The 20066-nt window shown below is 40.5% G+C and overlaps 2 protein-coding genes across 2 annotated transcripts; both read left to right on the top strand.

Moving 5' to 3' along the window:
- Positions 1-4481: 4481 nt before the first annotated feature.
- Positions 4482-6826, top strand: LOC116105845. The gene is made up of 4 exons (XM_031392242.1): positions 4482-4667; positions 4755-4820; positions 5644-5686; positions 6442-6826. Exons 1-4 carry the CDS (start codon positions 4482-4484, stop codon positions 6507-6509), a joined length of 363 nt encoding a protein of 120 aa, XP_031248102.1. The 3' UTR covers positions 6510-6826.
- On the top strand, positions 6544-8928 carry LOC116105844 (phosphatidylinositol-glycan biosynthesis class F protein-like). Its single transcript, XM_031392241.1, has 4 exons — positions 6544-6567; positions 7282-7349; positions 7818-7926; positions 8707-8928. Exons 1-4 carry the CDS (start codon positions 6544-6546, stop codon positions 8818-8820), a joined length of 315 nt encoding a protein of 104 aa, XP_031248101.1. The 3' UTR covers positions 8821-8928.
- The last annotated feature ends 11138 nt before the right edge of the window (positions 8929-20066 follow it).

Raw genomic sequence — 20066 nt, 5'->3', positions numbered from 1 at the left:
TCCACAAAACTAAAAGGTAACTCATCAACAATGATCATTTTTGCTATAACCTCTCTAATTAAATCTGGATCATATTTCCATGACACCAAGGAAGATTGTGCGGAGAGAGCAATGCTGCTTGAGAGATCACATGATCCTTGTTGAAAAATTAGGGTCTTCTATCTCTTGTCCGCCACATTTGGAAGATATTTTTGCATCTATTTAAGTGGTTACGTAGACAACTCATACCACTCTTACTCGGACATGCTAGAACACTCCCACAGTAACTACATGTCACAGTCAAATCATCCTTATTCTCACAATCGTTCTTAACAAAGTGATCCCACATTTGAGAACCATTCTTCCTAGTACTTGTATCCTTTGCACGTTTGGGGGCTAAAGGTGCTGGTGGTGGCATGAAATTTGGAGTTAGAGTTAGAGTCGTACTTGTCAGTGTCTCACGAGTATTGTCAGCGGCCAATGACATCTACAATTCCATCAAATAAAAATATACATTAAGTAAATAAGACATCCATATAAATAATATTCTTTTATTTATTGACAATAACTAAAAATAAAAGAGAAAATTTTGGACATGTAAATTATAAAGACATTCATCAATTAATAATAAAACATAAGGCCACCAATTTACACATAGTCACGGGTTCATCCAAGTCCAACACAAATTCAATTCAATTTACACAATTTAAAACCAAAAAGGCCACCAGTTTCAATGCACTAATGCATATTCACAAATTCAATATAATGTATGCCCCATACTACATAGTCACTCATGGGTCCATCCAACACAAATTCGTAGCCTCTCTTTGTTAAAAAAAAAAAAAAAAAATCGGAACAAAAGTTTGGACCATAGGCAGAATACTTCTTTATCTGATTCTCTAAATTTTTTCAGTCATAGTATTATTAGGCATCTTTCCAAGAATAAAAAAGATAATGTGAAAGTTATAATCTACTGCGGTATATGGATTTTATATTAGGACAAAGGCTACAAAGCCCTTAAAGTCAAGCACAACGCAAAATCCTTGAAAAGCATCAATTTTTTGTCTCTCGATCTTTTCCTTGGTTTATTGAATGATATATTTTAAGTGTTCGAGTAATTCTCCATGGAAAACCACTTGGGCTGGTTCTCATCCTTAAGTTTTCATACTTATTAAATGAAATGCATCTTACAAGCACATTATCTTATCAAATATGCAAATCGCACCATTACTCTCCTAAACTCACTTTTATATAATCACGAAACAAAGAAAGATGAACTTAAATAAGTAAATAAAAAAAAAAAATCTAAATAGTTCTATAAAACGTCTAAATATTTATCGGATCTCTTGTTGAATTAGAAGATGCTAGTTATGGAGCAGGTGAGCAGCTGAGGATTGCAAATCTTAACGATAGTGGAAACTGGAGCTGTGGTGGTCGACTCTCGACTGTCATGACGTCGTCGCTGTTCCTGGTTCAAGGAAAAGATCCACCGCAGAGCAGCAGCTGTGGACTGTGGATTGTGGTTTGTGGGTGAGTGGGTGGTTGTTGTGGTGATGTTGTGGACTGCAGGTGAGTAGGGGTTGTTGTGAACTACAACGCAACAACTATAGACTGTCGTCGTCGGCTCGTCGCTGGTGAGTGGGTGGTTGTTGTGGTGAATGGTGATGCTGGGTGAGTGGGTGTTGGCGAAATGGATGCTGGAGTGGTGTGGGATTGTCAACTCATTGTGGGTGGCGATTTGGGTGCTAGCGAAGTGCGAAGAAATGAAGAATCAAAGATGGAGTAGAGTCTGCTTAGTTTGGTATGGCTAGTGTGAGTGTTTTTTTTTTTTTTTTTTTTTTTTTTTTTTTTTTTTAATTTAATAGCAACTTCCACCCTGATTCCATGCTTTATAAAATTATAAGTTTAATAACAAATCTATTAAAAAACACCCTACTTGCCATGCTGCTGCTGCTGTGACAAAAGAGATCTGCTACTGTTGTGAGACAAGAGATATGCTGCTGTCGTGAGAGAAGGAGTTGTGTTGTCGTGAGAGAAGGAGTTGTGTTGTCGTGAGAGAATGAGCTATCGCCTGCTATGAGAGAATGAGCTGCCGCCTGCCGTGAATGAGCTGCTGTGGAGCTACTGTGAGAGTGAGAAAGTGAGGGAGTGGAGGTGGAGCTGCTATGAGAGGAGTGGTCGTGGCTGGAGCTGCTGTGAGAGGAATGGTCGTGCGTGAATGAGCTGCTGTGAGAGTGAGAAAGTGAGGGAGTAGAGGTGGAGCTGCTGTGAGAGGAGTGGTCGTGGCTGGAGCTGCTGTGAGAGGAATGGTCGTGCGTGAATGAGCTGCCGTGGAGCTGCTGTGAGAGTGAGAAAGTGAGGGAGTGAAGGTGGAGCTGCTGTGAGAGGAGTGGTCGTGGCTGGAGCTACTGTGAGAGGAATGGTCGTGCGTGAATGAGCTGTTGTGAGAGGAATGGTCGTGCGTGAATGAGCTGCTATGAGAGTGAGAAAGTGAGGGAGTGGAGGTGGAGCTGCTGTGAGAGGAGTGGTCATGGCTGGAGCTACTGTGAGAGGAATGGTCGTGCGTGAATGAGCTGTCGTGGAGCTGCTGTGGCCTGTGTGTGAGAGAATGAGCGGCTGCTTTTTTGTTTTTTTTCACTGATAGTGATAAGTTTTGGTTTAGATTAGGGTTTGAGTGAAAAGTTTTTTATTTAATTTTTTTTTTTAATTTCAAATTTGCGGGTCCACGGGTACCCGCGAGTAGTACTTAGTCCATCCGCAAAAGTCACAGGCGGGCCGAGTACGGGTCAGATTCTCACGGGTCAAAGTATGAGTTACCCATACCCGCCTGTTGGGTACGGGTACCTGTTGACCTGCGGGTACACCCGCCCGTTTGCCAGGTCTAGTGATAATAGGGTTGTGTATGAGGCCATTTGTGTAATAGTAGCTAGTTAAGTTTGATGGTAAGAGTCGACAAGAATGGGATTCATATTCAAATCTTGAAAAAGTATTTGATTGTGAACGATATTGTATAATTAATGTTATATGTATATCTAAATATTTTTTTATCATTCTAATAAAATTATGTTATATACATTTGTTTAATTTTTTGCCTAATTAATTGATATATATATATATATATTATTATTTTTTATGCAAATTTGGAATTTTAAATGGATAGATATATGTATTTTACTATTTTATGAATGAAAATGCATGTGACTAAATACTAATTCTAGTCAAAACACTACACAACATTTACCTAATAAAAGAGCTACCTTCACTCCTTCACCTCATGAATTAATTACGAGGAATTAAACATGTGATAAATGCTTTAATTTTTATTTTTTAACTCATTTCTTTGGTTGTTTGCCATTCCAACCCAAGAAAGAATCTTATGTCCAGGTAATGACAAACATTTTCTTATAATATATAATCATTTGTAGTCTTAGAATATTTGGTTTGTCTCTTATGTTATACTTAAAGTTCTTGATGCTGAATTTGCTTACATTATGTTTGGAAAGAGCTCTAATTTTTATTTTTAGTTTTAAATTTTGATTTTTGATTTTTTAAATATATGATCATCTCTGATATAGGATCAACAATTTCATTTAGTACCACAGGACAGGACGTTATATAAATGACTTTTCATAATAAGTATCAAATTCCAAAACTTAGACATGTAACGAGTCTTATAAGGTGAGACCAATATTTTTATAAACTCTATTTACTTGAACATTAGAGGGATCACATTGACAAGTAGCCCTATAGGCTTCTATTGATGTTTGTTTGCTCATTTTATAAGTTGTCTTTAAGTTTCTATTTTAGCAAAAGAAAGAAGCTATTGATTTCAAGGACAAACTATTTCCAAGCTCATCATTCTTCTAAACTAGATGAAAGAAAATGATCATCAATTAAACTTGAAGTAAAATGGGTCCTCAAAAGAATTAAAAGAAATCTAAGAAATTTCTGATTTATCTGAATACTGACATGAATAAAATCGATATTAATACATTCTATTACGAAAACTTGACATATTATAATAGCATTATTGTTGAAAAAAAAAAAAACTATGCATTGATAAAACGATCCATTTTCGAAAGAAATCTTCCAAATTAATACCTGATCTCAATTATAAAATTAATGGGAAGTCTTGCATTAGCTATCTGCAATAGTCTCTTTTTTCGATAATAGTTATATTAATCTGATCTTCTAATTCTTTGACTTATGTCTTTTGTTTATTTAATTTTGTAAGGTTAATTATCAACTGGCGGACCACTTTTAAAAAACTCAGTAACAAGAGATATAAATTTGAAAATACATTAAAAATGATAAAAGGTTGTTGGTTAACATTAAATTTAGCATAAAGTATTGAAAAACAGAAATGCTACATATTTAGAAAGAAAAAGAAATTAGTGGACTTTTCTGTTTACTATACAATTAATTCGAGTCATGCTGAGCCCAACTTAGCCCAATATATATAAACCTTACAACTTCACTCTGAAATTCCGAAAAACGCAAAAATGGTGAAGCCGTCAGCCACTGAAACTTCCCCTTCTTCTTCTTCATCCCATTCGGTGTCTCCTCTACAAACATTTTTAGTCCACCTGATTTGTGGAGTTGGCTTAGGCGTTGGATACTGGGTAGCCCACAACATCTATTCCATCAATCTCGTCTCTCATCCTTCGGGCACTCTCCGTCTGATCTGGGTACTGTACACTTGTTTTCTTTCACTTTTTTCCATCAAATTTATAATCTTGGTTACTCATTAATTTTGTTTCAACACTGTAATTTAGGTTATCAAGAGCCCAATTGTTATTCTTCTTTACAGCTATTTTCGGAAAAATCCCGACAAATCCTCGGTAATTCACATTATTTTTGTTAATTATTTTATTTGCTCGTTTTTGGGATTTTTTTTTTTATGTGAAAAACGTTACACTTCAACTTTTTTATTTGAGCTATACTTAATGTGTAGGGAAGAGTACAAGGAAAAAAAATTATTTTATTTTATGTGCGCAAACGATGTGGCAATAAAAGAGCAATGCTTGTTTATACTTATATGTATATGGAAGTTTATGGTAATGTTACTGAAATACAGTTTGCTAGAGTACTTGCCTTGTAATGTTATGGGGATGATATTGACCATTGGATTTGTTTTTATATAAGTGCATAATTGCAATTAAAGAAACTTTATGGTTAATATGGCCTGTTTTATTTGCAACTTGTAAGCAACTTGTAAAAAGAAATGCTTGCTAATGTTTGCTGGTAACCTTATAGTGTTTTTGGGCGGTAACTTTGTTACTGTGGCTAAGCTCTTGGATTCTTGATCCAAGGGCTGCGATTCTTTTAAAAAAATTAAAAGGTGTGTAAAAAAGCCGGCTATTTAACTGATCCATGTAACAAGTGTATGTCATATGTTATCTGAAAGAAATTATTACGGTAACTTCACTGTGATTTTGGTCTAGCATTAGAGCTGTTTATGGAACATTTTATACTTATAATATTACAAGTCATATTTCACTTCAAATTTGGCAATAATGTTACAAATATGATGTTTCATGCAATGTGTGATGATTTACATAAAAATTCATCCCATCCACTCACTGATATTGGTGAAGACCTAAGGTTATTTGATATTTATTTTTAATGTGCTTTTTATTTATTTCCTTTATATTTTTGTAACAGTATTTCAAAGCTGTGGTACGAGGCCTACTGGGACTCCCTGTTGGTTAGTCTGATATTCATGTTGCTCCTTTTTATTCTGTCTTGTTCATTTTTTTTTTTTTTTTACTTTTCTAAATACTGTTTCACTCGTTTTATTTAGTATAGTTTCTATTTGTGGATTTTGTATCTGTACAGATACAAATGTTTTAATAAACAATATCTTTTTTCCATATTAATATTAGTTTTATTTCCTTGGTTTGTAATGATGTGTATTTGATTTTGAAGATTGTTGGATTAGTTTGTTATACAGTCTAAATAATAAATTTTTGTGGAGCATTTAAATGTGGCTTGATGAAGATTCATAGTCTTTGTAGGTTCAATGTACTTCTATTGGAAATGTTTTTGTTATATGCTTTACTTTTGTAAGCTTCAATAATTTTGTTTTTGTAGTTAACTGATGAAGTTTTTACCTGCTTATAAGCAAATTTGTGGCATGCGTGTATCCCTTTTTCCATCCAATCTGAAGATGGAAGGCAATGGTTATAAATGGGTCCTTAAAGAAACTTTTTCCAGTTACAATGAGTGATCTCCAAGTCATGTGTCTAGCTTTGGATTATACTGTAACAGTCTTGTGTCAGCGTTTAGAGAAATATAGCTTGGTTTAGAGAAGCACTACCTTGTAACAACGCTTGGTAAAACAAAAAGATCATAAATGTTTTGTTTAACATCTCGTGTATGTCTTTATTTTTATGCAAGGGTTTCTGTTCCTTTTTTTTTTCTGCATAATATAAAATTACTGATCCATCTTCTACTTTGTAGGGGCTCTTTTAAATGCTTTAGGAGCTATTGCTTTGGGTGCACCTGTGGGCATTCAGTATGTGAAATGAGGGTAGATAAAAATTTGTGCCTTTTACTGTTATTATGGAAACAGAAGTCACAGTTGAGGTCAAAATGGGTTCACTCATAGTTCCTTAGACAACACCTTTCTTCACTGTCAGGTACACAAAGCCCCTACATTTTCTACAGGTGGCTTTCCTGTTTCCTTTTAAAACTTTATGAATTTTGCTTTTATCCCAAAATAAAATGTAAAACTTTAATATAATGGATAAAGTTGGGTGGGGAATTCATTTCAAAAATTTGTTTTACCTGTCCAAATCTCAACTGTGACTTTCTTTTCAAAATTGTGGAGAATTTGTCAAGATAATTTTGGATTAAACGTATATAACAGTAAATAACTTGTAGACGAATGTTTATTTGTTTTAATAAAATTAAGTTTTTTTACAAAATGTGAATTGATCATGTCTCTTTCTTATTGGATACAGTTATATGACAAATACCTTTGATTATTCTCTTTTAATGTCATTGTTCACTGTAAGTACATAACTTCTTTCAATGTTTCCTGCTGTACTATAACTAAGAAATTATAGTTGGAAGTCTGTTGAGTTAAACCTCATGTCCTGTATATAATGCTACACATACATTGCGGATATAAAATGTCACAAATGTTCTGTGAAAGAAGTTTTCATTCAATTTCTTTTATATTATTATCACTCTCATATATATATATGCGCAAAAAAGTTTGCTGCATTTGAGTTTTGCCAGACTTCATATGTGTTATCCTATTATGTATTACTGAATGTTTATCTTGTGTACTGGCAGTTTGTGCCTGCTGCTTTGGTATATGGTTCATTGTGGGAAGATTGGCAACGTATATTCGCACATACAAAGTAAGCCTTCTCACATTTTTTTGTGGTTTATTCTCAGTATTTAGGCATTAATTCATGTAGTATATGTTTCATTTATTGACAAGGACATATAATTGCACAATAATTACTAGATTTAGGATGTATACAATGTTGTGATGTGTTGTACCAAATCTTGGGGTGAAATCATAATTGAGCTTCCTCAATTTTATTCATGGAGTCTGCATGTTGGCCTCAACCATTGATTGGAGTGTGTTTCCATAGACGTCCATTAAACTGACAAGAGAAGTACACATTGACAGTAATAGGATTTGTGTTTTGTTTTAGCCTTGTTTCTGTTTTCTCTCATGCTTTTTTGGATGAAGAACTTTATTGTATTTTTCTTAAACTTAATGAAGCTCAATAAAAGAATGTACTCAATGAAATCAGTGAATTGAGTGTTGGTACAAATTGTTTTTGCTGATGTGAAATTTGAATCTATTTACTCTTTAGGCCTAATGGATCTGTAGATTATATGATTTGTCTACCAGCGCATGGAGCTGTTATTGGAGCTTGGTTTGGCGCTTGGCCAATGCCCCTTGATTGGGAAAGGCCATGGCAGGTAAGTTGTTATTTCCCCGGTTTACTTCATATAATGGGTTAAAACGGAAAGCAGTTTGTAAATTTCATATCTTATTTCTCTATAATTTCTTATAAAACAGACATGTTATATATAAACTTATGTGCTCATTTATTGCGGATCATGGCATATCATGAATCTAACTCTTGCTTTCAACTTGTTCCAATTTAAATCTGAATTGTATTTTCTTCTGTGAGCTGTTTGGGCACAATTTGCTTGAAATTTTGATAGAGAAGTTCAACTTGAAATTATTGTATTGCATTGTCTCTTCTTTTTTGGTTCTCTCTTAGGTTATGTGTATAGTTTTGTCGCGAAATTTGATGCTCCATGCAGTAATTTTTAGCTGACTGCTTGGAGGTTCTTTATTATTAACTCGGTGGCACTTCATCGGTTATATGGTCATTAAGATTGATAAATTGCATCTTGAACATTTTAGGGCTTATGTGAACCCCAAACCAAGTCTGCTGACTTCATGTCTAGGCATGGTGTTCTATCAGTTTGTTACCAACCCTTATAAATTAATAAATAATTGGTGAAGATTTATTTATTTATTTTAATTCTGACTGTCTGGTTGTGCTTCTTCTGGCTTATGTATAATATAGGGATAAGCATTTCGGATGATATATCTTATGATGTTTATATCTGTCAAGCATTTGCTCAACTTGGCTGGTTTTAAAGCTGGATTGTGGTTCCTTGATGAATGTGTTGTTTGAGCTGCTTGCTTTCTATTTAGTCTTGAATGGTCTCATTTCCAATTCACAGGAATGGCCGATTTGTGTGAGTTATGGAGCCATGGTAGGGTATCTGATCGGAATGGTGGCATCTTTTGGCTTTGTACTCATTCGTGGAAGACAACAGCATCAAAAAAGAGACTAGCTGTCAAGTAATTATCAATTAATGGTCGAGTCAAGTATGTGTTCTTGGATTTTTCTCAGAAATAGAGCTGCTTTTGTTTTTCACTGAAGTATGATTTGTTTTAGCGGCTAGGGCTTGTCTTTTGGTACATTCTTGTTGGGGCTTATAGTTAGTCCAATGCAAACATACACAGTTTTCAATAATACACGATGATAGTTCGATGGCTGCGTGATGATCTCTGACAATGCTTAATAAATTGGTGGATGAAAACAGGTATATAACCTTTATAAATTGATAGAATATTATGACAATATGCATATTCTTTTGAAAAGATATGTGAAATCTTAATGAAAGGGTTTGGAATTTAGTTACTATTAACAGAAGAAAAGAAATTTATCAAGCATGTTTGGTTAAAAATTTTCAATAAAATCATTTTGCTATAGTCCTAGAATTCAATGTAAAAAGCAGTGTTTTCAAACCCAAACCAATCAATGACCTGGTTAGGCTGGTTTACCCGTCAATCCAACAAGGTTGATATCTAGCAAAAACACCCTTAATAAATGCTCATTAGGTCCTGTAGTTTTAAAATCTAACAAAAGGACCCTTGTGATTTGAGTAAAAACACCACCATCGGTGTCAACAACACTCTTCAACTAGTCTCCATCACCACGAAAGCACTCTTTATAGCCTCCTAACCAAAACTCATTTAACCTCACCCCCGTTTGCCTCGCCAATCGTTGGCAATAGGTGGGTTGTTGCCGTTGCACGATTTTTGCGATTTCTAGTTGTTTCACTCACTGAAATCACTTCTGTTGCCATCTTTTAACTTAAAGGCCCTTCCTCTTCGAAATCTTCTAACATTCCCACCACCAATTGCTCGCTATCATCGTCCTCCTCTCTAGGGTTTGCCATGAATAGTCGAAATTGGTAACCCAGCTCAGTGAAGGTCTCAGGTTCTGGTTAAATTGGTGGAGTTGAGTTGGGCCGGGTTTAAAAACACTAATAAAAATTAAAATCTAAAGAATATTTATGTTTTAACTCTGAAAAGAATTTTTTAATATTATTTCAAATTTTCAGGCTGCATCATAATATTTTAAAAATTATTTGTAATTCTTGTTTATGTAAAGCATAAGAAATATGTACAAGATATCTAACATTTATTTTGATTGAAAATAAAACAGAAAAGTTGGAAAAATCAGATTCCTTTAACCTCAAGTTTAGAATTTTACTTGAATAAACATTCCTTTCTTTTCTTGATTACGAAGCATGTTCCATTTCATACCTTTCTTCAGTTATTCTTCATAGAATTCTATTTCTTTTTGTTATGCTCCTACTATTTTATTTGGTTTTCCTTGTATTTCCAAACACTAGTGATGGCAATGGGCCGGGCCTGGGCCGGGTACCCCTTGGCCCAGGCCCAAGCCCGACCTCATGACACAGGCCCAAGCCCGGCCCGAGCCCGTTACGGGTATGATAGGCAAAGCCCAAGCCCGGCCTGACGGGTTTTTTATAACCGCAGGCCCGGCCCAAGCCCGCCTTTTTTAATAATGTTTATTTTTAAATATTAATAAATTTCAAATTTTTTTATATTTTTAATTTTAGAAATGGTTTTTAAATAGAATTTGTAAGTTATTTCCACAAATATTTAAGCAATAGTGACAATTAAACTCTATAATAGTTGATTATACTAACTTTTCAGCTGTGCATAATTGTTATGGTGAAATCCTTTAATAAGTTGAACTAAACCCATCTAACTCATTTAAAGGCAATTTTAACATGTTAACCTTTAATATGGGATGAAAATTGAGGTTAGGGTTTGGGAAAATGAATATATATAATATATATAGAGGATAATATTGTAATTAAATAATAGTATAAGGGTAAATTAGTAAAATTAATACTAAAATTTTCGAGACGGGCCGGGCCGGGCCGGGCCTAAGATATACCCATGCCCGCCCGTACCCGAGGTCGGGGCTTAAAATCAAGCCCAGGCCCAAGCCCAAGCCCGCCACCTCGGGTAAAGCCCGCCCCTTTCGGGTCGGCCGGCCGGTACCCGAAAATGTCGGGCCCATTGCCATCTCTACCAAACACTGATACCTTTCTACAATAACTCTCTCCAAAACAATTACCTTTGTTGCCATCAATCCATTTTCATAATATATTTGGAGATTGAAGCTGCATATCCATTAGTTTAGGTACATTCCTTTAATTTCTTTCAATCATTCATTTCTTTTTACTTTGAACATACATCATATTACGTCTAAAGAGTTGTGTTGATCATAATTATTTTAATTTGTTATATGTATTAGCATGTGTTTGCTCTAATTTTACTTCTTAAAAAGAATTAATAATATTTACTTAATTAACTATTTTCTTTTGCCTTCAACAAGCTTCTTGGCACAACTATCTTTCACAATATTTGAAGATCAAAGCTGTGACGTTAGTTGAGATACGATATCTTTGTTATACCCCTAAATAATACTATTGTAAAGAGTTGCATAATATGATCCTTATTATTATTATTTTTTTAATGTTATTTATAGTATATTATTATTAGATATTTTTTGTTTGGTTTCTCCTTAACTTAATCTCCATATAATATTTTGCTTGTTTCTTAACTATTACGCATGCATCGATGTCAAATGTAATAATGTTTATTTAACTTTCAAAGTTAATTCATTTTTGCACCCAAGTATCATGAATGAGAACATTAATACCCCGGTTTGAGACCCTTTTTTTAATTTCTAAACGTTAAAAGTTACGTTCAAAGAATATATATATATATATATAATATATATATATATATATATTAATATATATATATCTCATTACGCATGCATCGATGTCAAATGTAATAAGGTTTATTTAACTTTCAGATTAATTACATTTTTGCACCCTAAGTATCATGAATGAGAACATTAATACCCGCGTTTGAGACCCATTTTTTAATTTCTAAACGTTAAAAGTTAACGTTAAAAGAATATGAATATATATATATATATATATATATATATATATATATATATATGCATGCTAATTAGTATTCAAAAAGTATTAAAAACACCCCTGGATATGCTAGGGTTCCATTCAATTGTAATTCAAAAGTCTGTTTATCCCTTTGATCACTTTACCTACTTAAAACAATTTCTTTTTTATTCCACATTATTTTTATAAATCATTTAAAAATTATTAAAAGTTATGGCCTCTAACAATGCTTAATAAATTGATGGATGAAAACAAGAATATAACTTAAATAAATTGATAGTGTAATGTGACAAGAGTAATACTATACATACATCATTTTCATACAACATTTCCCATACAACATTATGTGGCAAGATATGATTAACTGATTTAAAGTTAAAATTAAACGTTCACCCAATCATATCTTACCACATAATGTTGTATAGGAAATGTTGTATAAAAATAATGTATGTGTAGTATTATTCAATGTGACAATATGCATATTGTTTTGAATTAATGCGTGGAATATTAATAAAAGGGTTTGGTATTTAGATACTATTAACAGAAGAAAAGAGAATTGTCAAACATTTTGCTATAATACTAGAATTCAACGCAAAATTTAAAGACTGTTTATGTTTTCATCCATTTATTTTGAGTCTGAAAAGCACTTTTAAAATATTATTTCCAATTTTCAGGCTGCATCTTAATAATTTTAAAATTATCTATAATTCATGTTTATCTAAAGCATAAGAAGTATGTTATGCCCAGGAAAATAAAGGGCTGACGTGGGAAAGTCACGTGAAGGGTGACCTGCTCCCGTCAGAGCAACGCGCACACGTCAGACCTGCCAAGTGATATGGAGCTCACACATGTCCATTTCCCTGCAATAAGTCGTGCGTTGTCAGCTTGGGAAAAGGAAAATGAGACGTAAAGCCGGATTACATCCTGACAATCACACCAAACCATGGATTTAGTGATGATTATACGCTTCAGTTCAGTATAAAATGAGGAAGACCCCTTCATTAAGGCGATTCGGCTGTTTCTCATACAAAAGAACTCTCTCTCTCCTGTAATCATTTGTTACTTTTTTTTAACTTATGTAAGTCAGCCCGCAACCGCGACCTGACCCACTCGAACATCAATACAAGTCAGTGGACGTAGGACTTGCTACCTTAGCATCCGAACCACTTAAAAAACTCCCTTTACATTTATTTCGCTTTATATATTTCATTTTCATGTATTTTGAACAGCCAATCAGCGTTACACACGTAAAAATTCGTTGGTGCTTAAACTTAGCATCAACAGTTGGCGCTAGAAGGAGGGCCCTGATTTAGTGTCTACCCTTCAGCAGGAGAATCTTTGACCTACTGGTCTTACAGCTACAATGGCCCGCCAATCTGAACCTGAGCAGGGGAACCAGCATGCAGAAGGAGTCCCCCTGGCCCAGAGGGACACCCCTTCCAACATACCTCTAATTTCGCAAAATGCTGCTGGGAATACCCCAGCAGCCCCGCAACTGGACCCTGCCATCAGAAGTTACCTGGAGAGGTTCGATAATACTCTCCAGACAGTCAACCAGAGGTTGGACCGTCTGGACCAAGGCATGTCATCTACGACAGCCGGAGCCGTACAACCGCCAAAAACGCCTGCAGGTCGCGCAAAAGCGTGGCAAAGGGCGATAGCCCGTGCCGCGAGCACTGCAGCGCGTAAGCGCAAGGGTAAACAAGTGGCAAAAAATAAGCCTACGGGCTCCCAAGGGCCGGCGAATACCAAAGGTGCCCCTAGCAGGGTATCAGCAAAGCTGAGACTTGGCGAAAGAGTGTCCCCGAGCTGTCCCATGCCACGATGCAGGCAAACCCAAGCAAAAATGCTGGGCATGGTGGTCCCGATCACCACCAGCAGAGGCGATCCCGATCATTATGCGGAGGCCCTCACACCTCGCGGGCAGTTCGTACCACCGCGAGGGTCGTGAAAGTGCCCCTCACAACCCCGTCTTCACACGCCCCTAGTCCAATGTGTCAAGTGCGGCCGGATAATGCCGGCCGAGGCGAGGAGGAATCCGATCTCTGGACTGTCCTGAATCGCAACCGAAGGAGGGCTCGCACGGGTGAAAACAAACCCCCAATTGGCTCCTTTACCGCAAATTGAGAGAGCTGCAACGAGCTCTGGCAGTTTTAAGGGAGCAGCAAACGAACAGCACCGGTCGTCTTCATCCCATTTTCCTCCTGAAGTGCTAGCTGCCCCACTTCCACCAGGGTTCAGAATGCCAGATATGCGGCCGTTTGATGGAAACTATGATCCGCAGGATCATTTATATGAGTTCAATACCTAGATGGAGCTCTACCAGGTTTCGACCTTGCGAAATGCCGATGTTTGGCTGTGACGCTGACTTCTCACGCCAAACGGTGGTTAGATCGCTCCCAGCAGGATCGATCAGTTCGTGGCCTCAGATGAGCACGACGTTCTTGCGCATTTCCAAGCCACACCAGAAATTTTCATGCCTTTGGCTACCTCAGCAACATAAGGCAAAAAGAGACGAATCCCTGCAGTCTTACGTTGACCGCTTCCATAGGGAACTCAACAAGGTGGCTCATGCCCCAGAAGATTCCATCCGAACTCTTATAATAGCCGGAGTCCGCCCGCAAACCGACCTGGGAAGGAGCTGCAGGCTGAGGACGTATGTCCCTCACCAGATTCTACAACCTGGCAGAAAAGTATCTCCGAAAGAAGAATTCATTGGCGGCACTTCGCCGTCGCGATCACGGCACCTCTAGCAGTATGTCAGGTCGGGAGATAACAGGCGAGCTGATCGTAAAGAGACAATGACGATCACGAAAATGGAAGAAACCCCGCTACGAGCAGAAAAAGTCCTATGCTCCTGTCCCCTGTCACGACCGCGACAAGGCCCAATACACTCCGCTGAATGTGTGTCCATATCTGCGTCCTCGACAAATCCGAGGAAGCTAGCCTGCTCGGTGAGCAGAACCCATGAAAACTCCTATAACGGCCAGGAACAGTAAGAAATACTGTCGTTACCATCGGGATAACGGGCATCACCTAATGAGTGCCGAGCTCTAACAGGCTATCGAGAGCTTATCAAGAAGGGGCACTTCAAGGAGTACTTGACGACTCCCCAAAAGAAACCAAGGGGAGCGAAAGAACAAGCGCTGTGATCGCAGCGGGTACAGCAATGTGAACCTAATTTTCGAAGTCCACCTCGCTGGAAACACGCGGGGGGGCACAGGACAGGTATGCTCGGAAGCGTATCATGACCCGATCAGGGTCAGGACACATCGCAGCAACCTCAGAAAGCCAGGAAGGAAGAACCAATCACCTTCTGCGAGAAGGAGGCAGCTCGCTTGCACCACCCACACGAGGACGCTCTGGTAATCACACCCCTGATTGGATGTCATAATGTCTGCAGAATGCTGTGGACAATGGAAGCCGCTGTGAACATTCTGTTCAAGTCCGCTTTCGATAGAATGAACCTGGTCGGGGCCGACCTGAAGCCAGCCTCGATGCCTCTATAAACGTTTTTACAGGGTCACCTGATCCCCACGGAACAATCCAGCTCCCGTCACGCCGACGACTACGACGAGTGACTAGGGTTACAGAATTCCTGGTCTTGTGGACTGCCCATCGCCTTCAATGGAATCCTAGGGCGACCTCTATACTGAGAACCTTCAAAGCGGTCACTTCCATTTATCATCTCAGATGAAGTTCCCCACTCCATCGGGGATTGGGGAGGTAAGCGGTCGCAAAGCGCATCACGCGAATGCTACGTAAAACGGTCCAAATGGCCGACAAAGGGAAGGGCGTTTCGCGTGTCGCGCGCCCCGTCAGGCTATGGCGATCAGCCGGTATCGAGCCACAGCCTGGTCCGGCGGAAGATAATTAGACCCGAATTCAGGAAATCCCCCCGAGCGGCTCGTTGAGGATCTGTCCGAAGTTTCGGTTGATCCAAAGAGCCGAGTCGGATGCTAAAGATCGGAGCTGTCTCAATCCCCAGCTCCTTTCGAGCTGGTAAACTTCTTGAAGGAGAACATTGATGTGTTCGCCTGGTCGCATGCGGATATGGTCGGATCAGCCCGGACGTTATTTGCCATTCCCTGAACGTCAGCAGTGAAGCTAAGCCAGTACGCCAAAAGAGAAGGCGATGGATCCAGAGCGGTACGCCGCGTTAAAACAAGTGGATAACCTTCTCCGAAATGGATCTGTTCGCGAGACTCTCTACCCGACCTGGGTCGCCAACCCGGTCCTGGTAAAGAAGCCAAATGGCAAGTGGCAAACCTGCGTAGACTTCAGTGACCTGAACAAAGCTTGCCCGAAAGACGTTTTTCCCCCCTGCCAAGAATTGACCAGCTCGTTGATGCCACCTTGGGGCACGAGCTGTTACTCTTCATGGATGCATACTCGGGATACAATCAAATCCCGATGTACGAGCCAGATGAGGAGCATACGACCTTCATTACGGATCGGGCTATACTGCTACAAAGTAATGCCCTTCCGGCTCAAGAATGCGGGTGCGACCTACCAGAGTTGGTCAACCGAATGTTCTCCGACCAGATCGGGAGGACAATGGAGGCCTATGTGGACGACATGCTGGTCAAGTCCCAGGTCGCCTCAGAACATATTACATCTCGCTGAGATGTTTGACATACTCCGACTCTACAGAATGAAGCTGAACCCTCTCAATGTTCATTTGGGGTATCGTCAGGAAAATTCCTGGGGTATATGGTCAACCAGCGGGCATAGAAGTAAACCCCGAAAAGATTCAGGCTCTGCTCGATATGAAAAGCCCGACTAGCAAAAGCAGGTCATGAGTTTGAACGGGCGAATAGCGCACTCAGTCTCTTCATACAAGGCTAACCGACTGCTGTTTACCATTCTTCAATGTTCTGAAGGCCAAGAAGAAATTCGAGTGGACTTCCGAATGCGAGCAGGCATTCCAGAGTATAAAAGCATCTGGAAAGCCACCTCTTCTCTCTAAACCTCTTCCACAGGAAATCCTGCTCATCTACCTGTCCGTGTCTCATTCGCGGTCAGTGCAGCTTTAATACGGGAAAGAAAAAGCTCAGTGCCAGTATATTATCAAGTAAACGTCTATCGGATGCCGAGATGCGGTATCCGGAAATGGAGCGACTAGCTTTTGCTCTATTGGTCGCATCCAGAAAGCTGCGACCTTACTTCCTGCCCATACGGTCAATGTAATGCAATTATCCCCTTAGGCAGGTCCTCCAAAAACCCGAGGCCTCAGGTAAACTGCTCAAGTGGGCCATGGAGCTGAGCCAGTTCACCTAAAGTACACCCCCAGGGCGACCATCAAAGGGCAGGCTGTTGCAGACTTCATCTCGAATTTTCCCATCTCCCAAGCAAGCACAGTCTAGCGAAGTCGGGCAAGAAACTATTCAGAACCTATCGACCTGGAACCTCTACGTCGACGGGTCATCAAACAGAAAGAGCCGGTGCGGGTCTTCTCCTGGTGAGCCCCAAGGGGGTTCGAATTCATGGAATTCTCCGGTTCGGGTTTAAGGCGACCAACATGAGTCCGAATACGAAGCTCTGCTCGCCGGGTTGCGACTCGCCAAAGAAATGGGTGCAACCGCCATCATATCTACAGCGACTCCATGCTGTGTCGTCAACCAGATTCTAGGAGAATACCAAGCCAAAGAAGGGAACATGGTCCGCTACTTGGAAGAAGCTAAGGTCTCTCTGGGTTCGTTTAGACACTTTAAAATCGCTCAGATCCCCAGGGAGAGCAATTCTATAGCGGACGCTTTGGCAAAGATAGCCTCGTCATTGGATTCAGAGGCTCCTGATAGCATTCCTTTCGTTTCGTCGATGCTCCGACTATCAGCTCGACCGAACAGTCCATGAACGTGGCTCAGCCAGATTCCTGGAGACTCCCATTGTACAGTGCCTCAAGGATGGAACCTTGCCTAGCGACAAGTCAAGGCGAGGGTCCTGCGAGTAAGGTCTGCTCGTTTCACCTCATCGGGGATCAGCTATACAGGAGAGGATTCAGTGCCCCTCTCCTCCGATGTGTAACCAGTGAGGAAGCAACTACATCATGAGGGAAATTCATGAGGGATCTGTGGTAACCACACAGCAGCTCGATCTCTCGCGAATAAGATTGTTCGTCAGGGATTTATTGGCCCCAAATCCAGAAGATGCGCACAACTTTGTCAAGAAGTGCGACAAATGCCACGATTCGCGACATTTCGCGAGCGCCTTCTCACAGCTGGTTACTATGTCTAGCCCCTGGCCATTTTCCATGTGGGGGATCGACCTTATCGGCCCCATGCCAGTTGGAAAGGGGGGGGGGGGGGGGGGGGGGGTCAAGTATGTCGTGGTCGCGGTAGACTATTTTACGAAATGGGTCGAAGCCGAGCCCCTAGCCGCGATCACGACCAGGAAGTTAAGAGACTTCGTCTTCAAGAACATAGTGTGCCGATACGGAATTCTCATACCCTCATCTCAGATAATGGAAAGCAATTCGATAATGAGGAGTTCAAGCAGTTCTGCGACGAGCTGGGCATCCATAAAAAGTTTGCCTCAGTCGCCAGGCCGCAGCGATATGGCCAAGTTGAAGCATCAATAAGACTATCAAGCACACTCTGAAGGCCAAGCTCAGGGCAGCCAAGGGAAATTGGGCTGACGACCTCCCCGAAGTTTTATGGGCGTACAGGACAACTCCAAGGACCTCCACCTCGAAAACCCTATTTTCGCTGGCCTATGGCTGCGAAGCGATGATCCCTGTAGAGGTCGGGACCGGTTCTCTTCGGAGGGACCTGTACAACGAGGACGACAACGAAGCACTTCTGAGAGCAAGTTTGGATCTAATTGAAGAGCGTCGCAGCAAGGCTTCGCTAAGGATAGCAGCCTACCAGCACGAGCAAAAAGTTATTCGACTCAAAGTCCGGCGAAGAGACTTCCAGGTCGGAGACCTGGTGCTAAAGGAAGTTCTCCTCGGACCAAGAGCCAAGTGCGGGGGTACTAGGGCCAACTGAGAAGGTCCATACCGGATCGACAAAGTGATCACGACCGGGACCTACCCATCTCAAAAGATTGAACGCTCCAGGTACCTCGAGCTTGGAACGCCGGCACCTTCGACCATACTATCGTAATCCCAAACTCAGCTCATTTTTTGATAATTTCTTTTTCAAGTATACTCTGTTCGCTTAAAACGGTTCGAATGTGTTCTGTTCGCATGTAAAAATTTATATGTAATCGCTTATGTAAATCACAATTGTAAATAGTGCATGTTTATAAAAAAGCAAACTTCAATTGTAAAGAAAATGTCATGTACAAAAAGTCTTAAGACTCGGGTACAATGGGAACGACTCTCTAACACTAAGGCTGGTCGGGAAGATCCTTCGAGCCAGAGCCACCCGCCTGGTGGGTCCCTGGGCGGCTGCGGCAGCCTGGTCCTCCTCGGCCATGAGCCGCAAGGTCGCCTGCCAGAGCTCCGAGGATCAGAAGTCAAAGCAGGGTTCCTTGCACACAGGGTGTAGATGGATCCGATCGCCCAGTCCACGGCCTTCTCCTCCATCCCCTCGGACTGATTCTGCATTTCCGCAGTCAGTGAAGCGACTCTCTCCCGACTCTCCTGAAGCCGGCCTCAAGAGCTAGTCTTTCTTGTTCGGAGCCCCTTTGTCTTCTTCAGCTCGCTGGGCCCGTTCGAAGGTCGCCCGCATCTCCTGGTCATTCTCTCCGACCTCCTTGGTGAGCCGGGCGGTTGTCCTTTGAAGCTCTTAAATCTCCTCCGCGCGTCGGTCGAGCTCGGCCTTTTGGAAATCCACTGTTCGTAAAGCGGCGTCCTTTTGGTGCAGATACATGTTCGCCGCTTCGAACGCCTGTGTTCTTTCAGCTTGACGGACTCCAAGCTCTGCTTTAGCTTCGCGACCTCCTCTCCAGGTCGCTTGTTCCCTTTGCGTCCCCCAGCCTTGTCCTCTCCATGGACATCCTCATCGCAAGCAATCCCGCGAGCAGAGTACGATTGAAATAAATCGGATTGAAATTTCAAGTATGGCTAGTTTACCTTGCTCAGATGCTGAAACGACGTACCCAACAGGTCGTCGCCCGTGTCTGAAAATTCGTCATACGACCTGATAGCTCGCAATCTAGCAGGCCAAAACAATTGGTTGCAGGTACTCGGGCAGACTCCCCAACGAGTCTAAACAGTGCATCCTTCGCCTTGTCGCTAGCACCTGCCTCGCTCACGGGCTCCTTCCCGCCCACTCCGGATCCCTGGCGCGACCTCAGAGGCTCTCCCTCAGATTCAGTCTCCGACCCTTCAGGCT

This window comes from Pistacia vera, unplaced genomic scaffold, assembly GCF_008641045.1.
Source record: "Pistacia vera cultivar Batoury unplaced genomic scaffold, PisVer_v2 Contig506, whole genome shotgun sequence".
Classification (NCBI taxonomy): Eukaryota; Viridiplantae; Streptophyta; class Magnoliopsida; order Sapindales; family Anacardiaceae; genus Pistacia; species Pistacia vera.
This window is presented reverse-complemented; position numbering and strand designations above follow the sequence as displayed.

Excerpts from the sequence above, each read along its gene's own strand:
- LOC116105845 (XM_031392242.1), top strand. The coding sequence starts at position 4,482 with ATGGTGAAGCCGTCAGCCACTGAAACTTCCCCTTCTTCTTCTTCATCC. Across the intron at positions 4,821-5,643 it reads AAAATCCCGACAAATCCTCG|TATTTCAAAGCTGTGGTACG; the intron begins GTAATTCACATT and ends TTTTTGTAACAG. Across the intron at positions 5,687-6,441 it reads CCTACTGGGACTCCCTGTTG|GGGCTCTTTTAAATGCTTTA; the intron begins GTTAGTCTGATA and ends TCTACTTTGTAG.
- LOC116105844 (XM_031392241.1), top strand. The coding sequence starts at position 6,544 with ATGGAAACAGAAGTCACAGTTGAG. Across the intron at positions 6,568-7,281 it reads AAACAGAAGTCACAGTTGAG|TTTGTGCCTGCTGCTTTGGT; the intron begins GTCAAAATGGGT and ends GTGTACTGGCAG. Across the intron at positions 7,350-7,817 it reads CGTATATTCGCACATACAAA|GCCTAATGGATCTGTAGATT; the intron begins GTAAGCCTTCTC and ends TTTACTCTTTAG.